The following is a 15,021-nucleotide window of genomic DNA, read 5'->3' as shown; positions in this document are numbered from 1 at the left end:
GAGATCATCTAGTCCAACTCCCCTGCTAAAGCAGCATTGCCTAGAGCACATTACTCAGGACTGCATCCAGGCGGGTCTTGAAAATCTCCAGGGAAGGGGACTCCACAACCTCCCTGGGCAGCCTGTTCCAGTGCTCTGTCACCCTCACCGTAAAGAACTGTTTCCGTGTATTTGAACGGAACTTCCTGTGTTCTAACTTGTGCCCATTGCCCCTCGTCCTGTCACTTGGAACCATTGAAAAGAGCCTGGCTCCATCCTCCTTCAACCCACCCTTTAGATACTTGTATGCCATAATAAGGTCTCCCCTCAGCCTTCTCTTCTCCAGGCTAAAGAGTCCCAGCTCTCTCAGCCTTTCCTCATAAGGGAGATGCTCCAAGCCCTTAATCATCTTAGTTGCTCTTCGCTGGACTCGCTCCAGCAGTTCCCTGTCCCTCTTGAACTGGGGAGCCCAGAACTGGACACAGTATTCCAGTTGTGGCCTCACCAGTGCAGAGTAGAGGGGGAGAATGACCTCCCTCGACCTACTGGCCACACTCTTCCCTATGCAGCCCAGGATTCCATTGGCCTTTTTCGCGACAAGGGCACATTGCTGGGCCATGGATAATTTACTGTCTACCACAACCCCCAGATCCTTCTCCTCCGAGCTGCTTCCCAGCAGGTCCGCCCCTAACCTGTACTGGTGCCTAGCATTCCTCCTCCCCAGGTGCAGGACCTTGCACTTGGTTTTGTTGAACCTCATTAGGTTCTTCTCTGCCCAGCTCTCCAGTCTGTCCAGGTCACGCTGGAAATTGATCAACTGATGAAAACAAAAGAAAATCTGGCCTAACCAAGATGGCTAAATGCCTTTCTGAAAGCTTAATACATTTTTACTTATCGTTAGTTATGATATTTTGACTAAATTTGACTGAAGTTATAAAGCAGTCACTTCTAAGAATTACTTTCTGTCTCCATACAGGTACGGAGATACGTCATCGTATTTTCTATTTAAATGTGATTACAATTTTAACCCATTGTTCTTAGTATTGGCTATTTGGGAAGATTTCCAGCAATTAACAATTTTAAAGGTTAGCATTACTAATTATAGAATCAAATGCACCCCATATATCTAAGTTCATCTCACAGGTGAAATAGTTGATCTGTACTATTGCAACAAAGCTACACTTTTTGCCTCTGATTTGGTCTGTAAGATCTAAACTAACTCAAAATTTCCCTTCCATATGGTAAGTGGGTGTAGCAGAGCTGCATATCCTAGGAACCATCTTCAGATGGGAAGGTATTTTGATGAGTCATCTTGATGTAAACTGTGTGAACTCTGCACGGGAGTGCAGTGCGACTGCTGCTGAGTCATGCTGGCATTTCTATCTTATTCCTTTCCGGAATATCAAGGGCTGGGGAGCACGGGTAAATTGGCTTGAGGTATTGGAGATAAAGCCTGAGAAACCGTTAGGAATATCTGGGAAGAGAAATTATGAGTTACGCTTGGTTCTTACTTGAACTAAATCCAAATGCGCATTTAGGGAATATTTGGTTAACATACAGTCTAGCTATCATTTGTTCAGGTCCATATTGGAGCTTTTTTAGAAAGTTGGCCTCAAATTTGCCACCTTCCATTCCCGTAAATTATGGATCACATACCATGGTTAGTGTGTCCTCTAGAAGCACATAACCTGGCATTTAACTCGTCGCTATTTGTTTTATGGATTTGTTCTAACACCCTCTGTACTGGCATTCCACTTCATGACTGATGCTCTATTTTATTCCCTTTTAAGAAAGGCTCTAATATGAGATACTTTATAAACTCCTTTGTGATGATCAAAGACATGAAGAGTTTATTTAGCTTTCTACTACAGCCTCGTCTTCTTTTGGTGCACCCTGATCACTTGTTGGCCTTACAGATTTCCTGGCAAGATTTCTTGCTTTTGATGTGTTTGTGAGAGGGTATCATTCATAGCATTTCTGCCTTGGTTAAATATTTCTCGCAACTATGTTTGATTTGCCTTACTTCCTTTTTAAATCTTACTAGCCAAACTTTACGGGTTTTTTCCCCATTTGGAAACAACTTAATTTTTTGGAGGATGTCTCTGTACTTCTAGTTCTCTACATTGGCCTGTTATTAAGCATTCTGGACTTTTTTGGTCTTTTGTAAAGCATGTTTGCTAAGTGGTGTGCATTTGTTCTGAGTATTTCCTATTTCTAATGTCCTTAAGCAGTTTCCACACCACCTGCAAATATTTTACATTTCTTGCTGCTCTTATTTTTTTAAACACTGGGGTTGTAGTTTTCTTTGTTTCTTTGTGTTTTTTTCTCTAGTTTTCCAAGAAGTTTAGACCTGAATACATTTTGGCCACTGTTGTGAGCCACTGAGTGCCTCTTTCACCATATTTTGAACCAGGTCTTGTATACTGCTTGGTGTTAAGAATTTTTCTTCCTGTTGTTTTCCCAAATTAGCTGATCTCAACAAGGCACTACTCTAAAATGATATCCAAAATTTTGTGCAGTCTTCAGAAGTAGCTGAGAATGAATTTCACACCGATGTTTTCAATGCACCTTCCATTTGACATGTCACTTCACTGAATAATGACCAGTGCTAAGGCAGGTGGGCAATAGGCATACAGAATCTTCAGATTGTTTACCTTCCTAATTTCCAGTGGAGAGTCTGCACTGAATCACAGAATCACAGAATGGTCAGCGTTGGAAGGCACCTCTGGAGATCATCTAGTCCAATCCTGCTGAGAAACATTCTTCTGATTAATTGTTGCCAAAGAAACTATAATGAACCCACTGTGTCAAGTACTTCTGAATCAAAAAGTGTAATATGTAGAGGAAAATCCTGTCCTGACAGAAAGAAGGCTTGTGAACTAACCAGAGAATCATAGAATGGTTTAGGTTGGAAGGGACCTTAAAGATCACCTTGTTCCAACCCCCCTGCCCTGGGCAGGGACACCTCCCACTAGACCAGGTTGCTCAAAGCTACTTCAGTTCTACTATTTCTGATTCTGTTCTCTATACATTACTTCTTTTGTTCGAGTGGCCATTGATAAATGAGTTTAAAATTTTTTCTCCTCAGATCCCTATTTAATGTGTTTGAAAGATACAAAGAACTTCGCACAATCTGCCAGCAACAAGGCTTGTGCTAAGCCTGTCACTCCTCCAGGTTTCACAGATGCACTCAAGTCAATGAAGAGGTAATGCTTTTACAGATACTTATCTTATTTCTATTGTTTTGTCCAGATTGTTCACAGTCCCTGTGATAACAGATATAATCCGTTCAGTCCACTAAGATTTACAGTGGTCATTTCTGACAAATCCGATTTATAGAAAAGGAACATGACACTACCTTTTCAGACACATTGTTATCAATATGATGAAAATAAACCTGAAACGGGTAATGGACATATCGGATGGGAGTGATTCTATTTTTAATTTTACACTAGCATGTCTCAGAATGGAGTAAAGATGTTTAAATGATGAAGGTAAATAATTAGAGTTGCAGTTTTCAGTTCTGCAATTGTCTCCCTTTGCAACCTTGAACAAATCATGTATCATTTCAGTGCTTTGCTTTTTTATTTGGAAATTGATGATCGCTCTTCTTTATACAAGAGAGGTTTAATGAAGTACTTTTATTAATTTGAGGCAAACAGATAATATGGTGATGTAGTGACACTTGAGATTTCAAAGGGGAGGACGTTTGAACTTTTGTATCAAGCAATCTTTGATGAGCAGTTGTTAATTCAACAGGATACGCTGTTTCACAGCGACACAAGTCTGACGCCGCAATGACAAATTGGTACACAGCTGACACCGCTGGATGCGATCCTGTACGCCAAAGGGCACAGCCTCGGGTGCCCCGACCCGAACTCACGCCTCTCCCAGCAGCCTTCTTGGACGCCCCTTTCCATCCCCAGACTCGTCATCACCTTCAGTGCAGGATTTCTTCCCAGGCAGCTCCACATCACCTTCAGTAATTAATTGCCATGTCCCACGCCGGTCACTGGCCAGGGCGCGCGAAGCATCTTTGTCCCCATTTGCACTCACAAACTAGCATATAGGTCACTGAAACACCACTGACCGCCCGCAGCAAAGCACGTAAGGCTTCTGGGAACTTCTCACAACTCTGGAAGATGCTGAAGTACCCAAACTCACGGGGGTTTAGTCATAAAAGTACCGATTAATTCTTTCACGTGGCTGGGAGGCACTGCAGGGGGGCCCTCTGCTGTCCCTGTGCTCCCCGGACAAGGCCAACGCTGCTGCGCGACCCCGACCCCCCGGTACGAAAAGCAGGCGGGACATCACGTCACTCGTTATAAACTGCTACCGCGGAGCCACTCGAGCCCCGTTGTGCTTCCGGCCGTTCTGTGCTTGAGCCACCGCCAGACCTCCGCAACGCCCCAACAGCCGTGGGCGTGAAAGCGGGATGAACAAACACCGCTCTCCTTCCCGCTCTATGTTTCCGCTTCCCCCCTCCGCGGCGGAAGGATTTCGCGGGCGGACGCGCGCGGCCGGAAGCGGCGGAGCGGCGTTGCGGTGCACATCCGGCGCGCGCCCGCCTGCCTGGCATGCCTATGGCTGCTCCCGTGGTGAGTCCGCCGAGGCGGCGGTGGGGCCGGGCCGGGCCGGTGAGAGTCTCTGGTCGGGGCGGCGGTTCTGAGGGTGCGGGGCGCGGGGCGCGGGGAGGGCCGCCGGGGGGTGGCAGGCCGCGTCCCGGCTGCGCTGGCGGGTGGGAGCGCCTCAGCGCAGGGGGGTGTGCGCGGCGCCTTCCGAGCGGCCCCTCGACCCCGGGCGGCTCCCGGGGCAGGGCTGGGCCAGGCTCCGCACGGCCTCGGGCTGTCCCTCCGCCGCCTTCGCTTCCAGCGGCCGCAGCCTCGCCGTGCAGAGGGCTGAGGCCAGGCAGCGGTTTGTGTGAGGAACCGCCGTGTTTTACGGAAGCCATCTGCAGAGGCCGTGCGGGTTGGCTAACTTGGGATTGGGGTCAAGAGTCTTCAAGGGGTTGGGTTTTTTTTTAAGTATGGCTTTCCTGTTAAATACTAGGAAGACAGCTTCCCGAGTGATGTGGTTAGACATTCGAACAGAGCACGAAAAAACTGAAATCTCCATCTTCTGAGGTGTTCAAAGCATGCCCGGAGATAGGACCCTGAGCAGTCAGGTGTAACTTTGAAGTTAGATCAAGCTTTGAAGTTGGCTCTGCTTTGAGCAGGGATTTGTACCAGATGACCTGCAGAAGTTTCTTCCAACCTAATTTATCCTCAGGATTTAAAAATGTATTCTGGGCTATGGTTATAAATAACTTGTCTGGAGTATGAGAACTAACAAAGCTTATTTTCCATTTGACTTACGTTTCAGGTACCCTAACAGCTCATTCCGGTCTCCTGGTGTTTCTCTAATGCTCTCCCTCACACCTGTTTGGTCTGTTTGGCAGCTAAATGGTAATATGTTTGGCTGTTCGTTAGAAAGTGTATGTGTGCAAGTGTGCGCTGATTGAGAGGTAACAGCCATCTACTCTAAATAACATAACAGGCCGAGTTGTAATCACTGTTCTTTTAGTGGGAGGTTTGATACTCTGTCTCCCAGTGCCAAAGAGATTCTCTTGGCACTTGCTGGAATACAGCTTCTTTAAGACTATTTTGTCATATTTGTTTGGAATTGGCCTGTGGGTTCAGAAATTGCTGGAGAAGATAGGAAGGTGAAGAGCAGGCTTGCATCCTTAGAGAGGGAGATCAACAGAATAGTGTGTAGTAACATAAGAGTTTTTGGGTTTGTGGAGTAAGCAGGGGTTATTTGATAGGCCAGTAAGTATTTTCCAGTATGGAGGTTTCTCGGAACACTAGTGTATTTTGTGGTGGTACTGGAGGAATTCATTCTAGTGTATATTCATTAAAGACTGCCAAGAAAATGTAAGTAAGTAGTTAAATTATGAAGTACTGATTGAGTTGCAAATATTGAGAATATAATGCTGAAATTGAATAATGATATTTTAAGCAAAATATCGGAACAGAACCAAGTGCAGTTTTATAGATTTGTGGACAAGAAATTCAGAATCACTGCTTTTCAGGATGTCACAGTTCAGAGCCTGTAAGAGATCAAGGGCCAACCAGCTAAACAAACTGAACAAATAACCAAATGAGATTACGGTGCAGTGATGTGACTGTTACCTTTGGATGAATAAAAATAGAAAGGTGTAAGGAACATAATGAGATGTGAGAAGTGTTTAGTTTTTACCTGTAGATATAGCACTGGAGTGATTGATGCTGGAATACATCCAGTGTGTGTATGTGTTCTCTCTCATTTTATATCTCTATATCCAATTATATATTATTACATTTTATGTATGTATATATAACGGTGTTTTAAAAAATGAGACTATGGTGTGGTGGAGATCTTGACAATTTTCAGAAAGAAACTGAATAAGTCTTGTTCCTTAACTTTATTTCAGAAAAGCCATCACAGCAACACGTGTTTTCACTGAATACTTGCATGTTCACACCACTTGCAGCAGTAGCCCATTTTTCAAAGTAATTATTTACAATTTAAATATGATAAATATATCAGCATTCAAAATGGATCCTAAAACTGTCACCTGGCTAAAAGCTGGTACCTTCTGCAAGTAGAAAAGGAGTTTGGAATCAATTTCAACATAATTTGACATCATCTTTCATTGAGGATGGAAAAGGCCAATCAAAGTGACCTGAGGGACAAGTTGTGTAGATGACTAGGTTGCATACCATTGCATAACTTAAGTAATTTGGTATGATTTCTTCTCTCCAGGATTTCAAAACCTACGTGGATCAAGCTTGTAGAGCCGCAGATGAATTTGTCAACATTTATTATGAGACAATGGATAAAAGAAGAAGGGTATGTACATATTTTGACAATAGTACTGTCTTGTGCATTTTTTGCTTGCTTTTCCAATTAGCGTTACACTTGAAAGCACCTGAAAGTTGGTTATGGTGTATGGTTTTGACCAGGTTGAGACCTCTGTTCCATCTTAGACTGCCTTGTAGAGGACTTTGTCACTGTGCAGCATTGTTGTAAAAGGGGCCCTTTTAGAAAGTGCCTTAGACTTCTTCATGATAATAGTTCAGTTCATGTCCCACTGTGTTTTACAGGTACATGATTTGGTCAATGCTGGCAGATGAAACTTGCTTTAGTTGTCTCTGAGGTCAGGGTTTAGCTTATTGTTTCCAAACTACTTTTATTAGCAGTTGTCACTTCTGTTTCTGGGATTCTACAGGAATGCCTGAGGATAAAGTGGAAACAGCTCTGTCTTGCTCTGAAAATCTTCATGGTCGTCCACATAGATGTGGTATCATGTAACAGATACCACCAGGTGCACCAAAGGAGAGCTGTGGAGATTGTTCTTCGGAATTTTAAATGTACTATAATTGTAATTTAATAACTTACAGATTATGTGAAATTATCAGCAATTGCATGTTACTTCATAGTCGCTTTGCGCATGAGTAGGTTGGGCAGAGATGTGTCAACAGCTTGAAGGAGAGTTAGGCAGGTACTCAGGTGTTACAGCTTATGAAACATTTGGCAAGTTCTGGTCTGCTGCTGCAGATAACTGTCCTTTTTGAGTATCCACTGTTCCTGGTCTTGTTCACCTTTTTTTTTTTTTTTTTTTTTTTTTTTAACCTCAAATAATCTGTGCTCTGTCTCCGTCCCCGTCGTGTCCCCCCCCCCCCCCCCCCCCCCCAAAAAAAAAAATCAATAACAAACTTATTCTGGAAAGGTAGCACTATCCTTTTAGTCAGAAACTAGTTCAGTTCTGTCAGTAGCTTTGTTAAAGGAATCTCGTCAGTAATTAAATTTGGAGGCATATGAGTCACTATGCAACTTATAAAGGAGAATATGTTTCTGTTAGTTTTAATACTTGGTCAGGAGCCCTAATTGTTAAAAGGAGCTAATATTTCAGGAGGGCATTTTATCTGGTGAAGTAACAGGTGAAATCAATAATTCACGACATAGGGATTCAACGAACATTGATTCGTATGTTGTCCATTGTATGCGTTTACACGTTTTCCCCAAACATGTATTTTCATAATCACTCAGGCTTTAACAAGACTTTATTTGGACAAAGCAACGTTAGTTTGGAATGGTAATGCAGTGTCTGGGCAAGAAGAACTGAATAAATTTTTTGAAATGTTGCCGTCTAGTGAATTCCAGGTTAATGTGTTGGACTGCCAGCCTGTTCACGGTAAGGTTGTATTACAGTTTACTTAGTTATTTTTCAGTCTTTTTATAACTGTTGAAAGTGAACTGCAATTATAATAGTGCTTAATATTTTTTTTCGAACAAGCTGAGAGAAAATACTGAGGCTTGAAATGTCAAGTTGTGTGTAAATAAAACACAAATCAAGAGATGCAGCAACTCCACACTTTTTCTCATGTCTGGGAAAATATTTTAAGGACTTTTTTAAGATCATATTCAGATGTGATGTATTTTCATGTACTGAAAAAGTCAGGTTATCTTGTCTTTGATGTCTAAGAGTCAAGAGACCTCTACTGTAGCCTCTGATACTGACCTGCAGTATCATGTGGAACAAATTGTTATCCTGTATGTACTTTGATTTCTTTAGGTCTGGAATAGATGTTAAGTTCTTTATATTTCTGATTAACAACTGCTAAAGAAAGGCTTACGTAATTGAGAAGTTAATAAATTACTTCTAATGGATATTTTTGGGAATATAAGAAAGGAAAAAGCCTGTGGTCAGTCATAGTTGCTTTGCTCTCCTATGAAAAAGATATAATCTCTAATAGCAGGGGAAAAAAGTGTATGCAACTTGCTAAATATAAATGTATATCTCAAATAACGAGAGCTTATTCTAAGCAAAAACTCAGATGTTTTTTATAGTACTCTAAAATGAACATTAAATGAAAATAAAAAAGCCATTAAAAAGCAGTGTTGGTGAGCAAATACACCATTGTCTGTATAGAAATGATGCAACAAAACTGTGCGTTCCACGAATGTGTAACCAATTGTTAGCCTGTAAGTAGTATAACCACAATTGAAAGAAACTTCTATGTACATTTCCTGCTTCTTTACCTGTTACTTTGAGTTGTTTTCTTTATACTTTTTCTCCTTGTGAAGAGCAAGCTACTCAAGGACAGACAACAGTCCTCGTGGTGACGAGTGGGACAGTAAAATTTGATGGCGACAAGCAGCGCTACTTCAATCAGAACTTCTTGCTGACAGCACAAGCCACACCTACCAACACAGTGTGGAAGATCGCCAGTGACTGTTTCCGCTTTCAGGACTGGGCCAGTTAGTGAGGACTGGCTACGGGAAGTGACCTCTCGCCTTCGCCATATTGAAGCTACCTGTACAGACAGCTGTTCCCCACGCAGGGGGAAACACTTGCTCTTCGGGTTGCATCTGTCATTATGCAAGGTCTACAGATGTTTCAGCGTTGATCCCAATGACCGTGGGTTTAGTAGTAAACAATCTTAGAATGTGAGAGGTTGCTCGTGTTAGTTGAACATAATAAAATGCTGAAGGCAGTGAGCTGTGTTGGAATCATTCCTAAAATGCCTTACATGCAGCGATGCTGCCACTTCTAGACTTCTTGTATGTAATTCCAAATGGTGAAACTCTACTGTTTGAACACAAAATCCTCTTAATGTAAAACTCTGACCAAACATGTAATTTTTTCAACTTGAAAAGTTTTGTTTTTACAATAGCATCTTCCCTCTTTTGAAGAAGATGCTTGTGGCATGTAGATAGAATTCTCAAAGCTACCTACTCTTTGTTGTAAGAGGCTGGAAGGGACCCGCAATGATTTCTCCTGTTTGTGAACTAGCAAATACAGCTCCTGAGTGTGTAATCTCTCAATCCATTGGAGAGCTAATGTTATGTTCTCTGATACGAAAGAACTAAATCTCATCAGGTTTCCTTTTGGCTTGAGATTCGCAGGCTTCGGTTGTAGTTAATTTACATTGATTCATATGTAGGGCATGCTGAGTGATTCGGAGCTACTCTGCCAACAACTCTTGTCACACTCATATGAAGGACTTCAAACCGATTGTTTTTCTTTGGAAGCCTTACAGTGTAAGAAATGGGTCAGTTACGTCATTTCTGTCTGCTTTAACTGTTAATTCTGTTGCTATGAAGTTTGGACTATTTTTTCCATATTCAGTCTGCAAGTTTTGAATCTCTACTGTCTTTTCAGGAAACATTGTAGTAAAAAAAGTGGCACTGAAAGCATGTATTACTGTGAAGCCTTCAATTTTTCTTTTCAGTACTGTTATTCAGAACAGGTGCTTTGATTGTTTTCAACAGAAGAACACAAGTACCATCTTCATGTCATGCAGATTTTTACTGTAGTTTTCATGTTCTTTTTAAATATTACCTTTAATTATTGATTCTGATTTTTTTGTGTCTTGCTTTAAATTTGCAGTTTAAAGCTTTCAGCTGCTTTAAAGTAGTTTTCAAGATTGTCCATCTTAACTTGGGAACTTAAAAGTAAATTGATGTGAGCAGATTTGTTTCAAACTGATACGTTTGTATTTTAAGCTAGGTTAAAAAAATCAAAATTTAGCTATATATGTGAGAGTACACTTGCTTGTAACTGAAAATACATGAGGGGAAATTGTAACTCTGATCTTGATACATGTTGCAGTGACAGCAGCAACCTGAATACAAAAGCAGTTACGACTGCAGTTCACTTGTTTTTATGGCTTAAATTGGGAAAACTGAAAATGAGCAATATCTAACGTGTAAAACATCTCAAAACATCTATAGTTTTTGATATAATCCCACAAATAGTCGGATGTTTAGGTGAAATGGGTGGTTTTATTTCCTTTTAAGGCACTGTGGTCTTTACATCAGTAAGTTAGAATTAGTAACCTGTCTCTGTTCAGAAGCTGTTTATGTTCTGAACTATTGTGTAACTTTTTTTCAGCCTGAAGAATATGAATTCCTGCAAAACAATGCAAGAAGTCCAGAATTTTTGAAAACTGTAAATATTGTAAATACATTGTTATTTCTGTATGTAGTGAAGAAAGGATCTCTCTATTTAAGTACTGTTTATTCTTAGCAGAATATGCGAGGTTCATATATTTGTATTTATAGAATCATAGAATGGTTTAGGTTGGAAGGGACCTTAAAGATCATCGAGTTCCAACCCTTCTACAAGTTTGAAAAGAAAACCCTAAATTTGCCTGTTACTGGTGCAGCATTGTTGAACTCTGGCACTGGTGTGTTGAGCTTTTATTTTTTATTTTTAATTTGCGGTTGATGATGTAAGTAGTGTTACAGATCTGCTTTGCATACTCCGAACAGGTTGTGACTTTCAAAATGCAGTGATGGGCACAACTGTAGCGTTCACTTGTTGAACTTTGAAGGCAGTCACCAGAACACATGCTTGTATCTGTATCTGATAAGCTTGTCCTGGGAATAAATACTTATTGGATATTTTTATTCAGGTTTTAATTTGTACGGTAGTTTTTAAGCTTTTTCTAAGCAGATTGGGAGATTTAGAATATATGAGGCAGTGTTTCGATCAAATGTTATTCTCACTTATATTCATGCTATTCAAATGCAGGCTCCTTTTAAATCTGACTTCTGCAATTAATATTAAAAAAACTCCAACCAAACCAAAAAAAAGCCACCACTACCTGGAACGTTACATGGGAAGCATACTGACTGGCCTAGCTAGACAAACCCAGTTTAAAGTCTTACTAAGTAAGATGTGTTGTTTGGATTGGACTTGGTATGCATGCAGGGGTTTTTGGAGAGAAACTTGCTAGAACATGATTGCTTCAGCCTGGGGAGAAGTGCCAGTTACACACTGCCCATTTCTGCCGTCTTCAATGCAGATTGCTGAGGGTGATTCAGTACTACCATGATTAGCTGTTGCTCTTTATAATTAAAAACACTGTTTACAAACTATTTTTATGGAGCATACGAAGTGATAATGTAGCAATTAGATTAAAGAAATGATTTTACAACTGAATAATTAATGGCACAAACAACAAATCTCTTCCCTACTACCTGGAGAGGTTAGGGATGCTGCAGCTGTCTGCTTGTTAAAACTTCTGTGCTGAAATTGGCAGAAGAGAACATACAAATGCTTTTTATTCCATTCGGTACAAAACCATCCTGCTCGTTTAGTGTTCCCTGTTGCCGACTCTGCTGTAATATCCAAAATTTGCAGTGGGCATCTCTAAAGTGAGCATATTTATGCTCTAAACTGTAAACAGGAATTAATGCTACTGGTTTTTGCTGTTTGATACCAAGTTACTTGTGTACAACCAGTCAGTGAAACAAAGCCAGCTGAAGAGCTAAGCACTTCCACATACTGAATTGTGGCTACTGCACTCTTGGTGGATGTTCTCATTTGTGTATATTACCTGTATTGTCTTTATCAGTCAGCGGGTTTATGTTGCTTTGTTCTTTTGGCATACTACAGTTAAATTGACTTAAAGTACTTGTGCTATTTCTTGGAATGGAGAAAAGTGATTTGTTCTGATGGTATGAATGATTGATTCTGATGGGTTTGGTATGCATACGCTTCCTTATCCTGATTGGAGAAAAGCACATTGTAAAGAAATGCTGTTTTATTAGTAAAGTAACTTTCCACACTTGAATATATTTTGTAAGTTTTTGAAATTGTTTAAGACCTCTTGTAAGATTAATTTAAAAAAAAAAAAAAAAAACACAACAAAAAAAAACCCCACAAACCAAAAACCTACCTGATGTTCTGCTTTTTTTTTTTTATTTTTTAAAGTTTTCATAGTTTGTTCTTATATTAAAAGTGCAAGAAATCATTTGTGGCTTCCTTATGTTTACTGCTTGTGTTCTAGGTATGAATTACACATTTTGATTGTTGCAGCATGGTGCTGGGGCACTGCAGAACAGGCTGCCTGTGAGCTCTTTGTCAGTGCTGCTGTAAAAAAAATAAAAATATGTCTGGAATAATAACCCTATAGCAAATGCCTCACCAAAAGCACTGTCAAGCAGTAAACCATGTTGAGCTGGGTAGAGTAACAATCTCAAATTGACATTTCCATCTAAAATTTACTGAAGTTTAGATTGCTGACTAACAAATGGCTGGGTGAAGTCAAACAAAACTTGTGTCAGATCCTTGGATTGTAAATATTTTCACTGAGAACGTATTGTTGTGCCTCTGCTGTTTCTCTGTTAAGAAGAAACGAAACACTCAAATGAGGAACAGTTCATGTGATAACTGCTGATTTATTCACTTTATTTTGCTGTTCGAAACATGAAATTATTAATGAACACACGATGTAGATTGCAGCTTTTAGTTGCTGGCAATGAAAAGATGAGGGTGCTAATGCAAGGTCACTATTTGTGTGGAAACAGACATTGTTCCAGAAACATGTTCTAGAAACGATTAATACCAAATATATTGTAAAGTTCTTGCTGTGTTAGAAAGTGTAGATTTCAGTGAGGCTTTGCAAGCAGTCGCTTTTTGTAATTATCCTGAGCAAGGCTCTGCCAACTGATGCAGCGTAAAGGTTTAGGAGCACTGGGAAAAATAAATCACAGATAGGGGCCAAACAGAAGATATTTTTGCATGTATTTTGAAAGTGAATCCAGAAGTTGGTCTTTCAGTGTTCCACCTGGCCTGAAGAAAAGAACAGTTAAGTCTTTCCAAACAAGCTTTTATTTTCTGATCCTAACAGAAGTATGTCATACATGGCCGAGTTTATTCCTTTAGAAGGCTGGGTTATCTTTTGTGTGCCATGACTGAACGGACTATGGAGACTAAATGGTTGGTTTGCCCTGCATCAGTAACACAGGTGCCTTAGAAAGGTGACTGTTGATGGAAAAAAGTGTGTTGAATTTCAGTGGCTAATTTTTACCTTCTTACAGTCTAATTCAGTTCAGTCCCAGTGAGTTTGCAGCTTCATGTTTTTTTAAGATATCCAACCAGTACACAATGTATTGGACTTACTAAAACAACTGAGAGTTGCTGCTGGGCTTAATACTTATTTTTCGAGGTCTCTGTATGCCACAATATGAATTCCTTGTAGGTGTTCAAGTACTTTGGTGTGTGTATTCATGCCAACAGAGTAAGAGTGAACTCAATGTGAACTTACATTACTGGCTCTGCAATGTAACCCTGTGTCAGCTACAGCATGTTCCTGGGTTCTGAGTGTTTAAAGCACATTTTTCTTCAGAACTTGGCACATCCATGCTGAATCCTTAGGCTCATCTGGATGGAACGATCCATAGGGGCATTGTGGGTTATTCTGTGTAACTGAATTGATTTAAGAGTCTTGAATTCCTAATGGACTGAAGTGTTGCTACTCTGAAAGGCTTAATTTTGTTCTGTTTCTCCCAGTCCTGGGGCAGTGCTCCTTGGTAGGGCAGTCTAACCTGGTTTCATAGGGTTCCTGTTTCCAGCTGAACCATGTGGGTGTTGCTTTCTTTGGAGAATCTTTAAGACACCGAGGGCTTTGATCAAGTGGATAGTTCTGTTGTCAATTAGAGTCCCATAGGACTCAACTTCCCTCTATAACTATCCCATGGTACACTTTCCTCTTTAATTTGTGATTTAACAGAATTTAAAACAGTATGTGGACTACAACAAAAATGATACTTTATGCTTATGGGAAAAAGATAAACTGTAAAAGAACAGTGCACTGAAAAGTATTTTCTATCTTTACAGTTACAGGTTCTACATCATCTTGATAGTAATAACAAATAAACAAGGGGTTTATGATTCTATGATTCTAAGTGGAATTACAGTTTGTGTAGTGGTCTTCCACTGGTTATTATTCCCTGATGATTGGTCAGATGTGAGACAGGTATAGGGAATAAAAACAATTTGTATTTTGTTGCAGACTTACTGCACCCAAATATTACAATGAGGTGAAAATATAGGCAATAATAAATTGACACTGTCTTTAGAACATAATGTAAATCATTCTGAGGTTTGTGACCTCATGCAGGCAGGAAGGCAGATTAGATAAATCTTTCTGTTCCAAATGTGGGAATGTTATCACTTACCTTTGTACTCTATGCTTTCTCTATGCCAGAAGGTAAGGTTGCATACTC

The 15,021-nt window shown here is 40.4% G+C and overlaps 1 protein-coding gene across 2 annotated transcripts; it reads left to right on the top strand.

Moving 5' to 3' along the window:
- Positions 1-4,517: 4,517 nt before the first annotated feature.
- On the top strand, positions 4,518-12,749 carry NXT2 (nuclear transport factor 2 like export factor 2; the record flags this gene model as incomplete). 2 transcript variants are annotated; one of them, XM_082488017.1, is made up of 5 exons in its annotated part: positions 4,518-4,577; positions 5,341-5,423; positions 6,763-6,849; positions 8,050-8,194; positions 9,088-12,749. In XM_082488017.1, 4 exons carry the CDS (start codon positions 5,421-5,423, stop codon positions 9,264-9,266), a joined length of 414 nt encoding a protein of 137 aa, XP_082344143.1. In that variant the 3' UTR covers positions 9,267-12,749. The 2 variants fall into 2 exon arrangements, with proteins under 2 accessions (XP_082344143.1, XP_082344142.1); XM_082488016.1 differs by lacking the exons at positions 4,518-4,577; positions 5,341-5,423 and having other exon boundaries at positions 6,745-6,849.
- Positions 12,750-15,021: the final 2,272 nt, after the last annotated feature.

Source organism: Vanellus vanellus (genome assembly GCF_965231255.1).
Source record: "Vanellus vanellus genome assembly, chromosome: 10".
Taxonomy (NCBI): Eukaryota; Metazoa; Chordata; class Aves; order Charadriiformes; family Charadriidae; genus Vanellus; species Vanellus vanellus.
The sequence above is the reverse complement of the archived record's forward strand: the minus strand, read 5'-3'. Positions and strand labels throughout refer to the sequence as shown.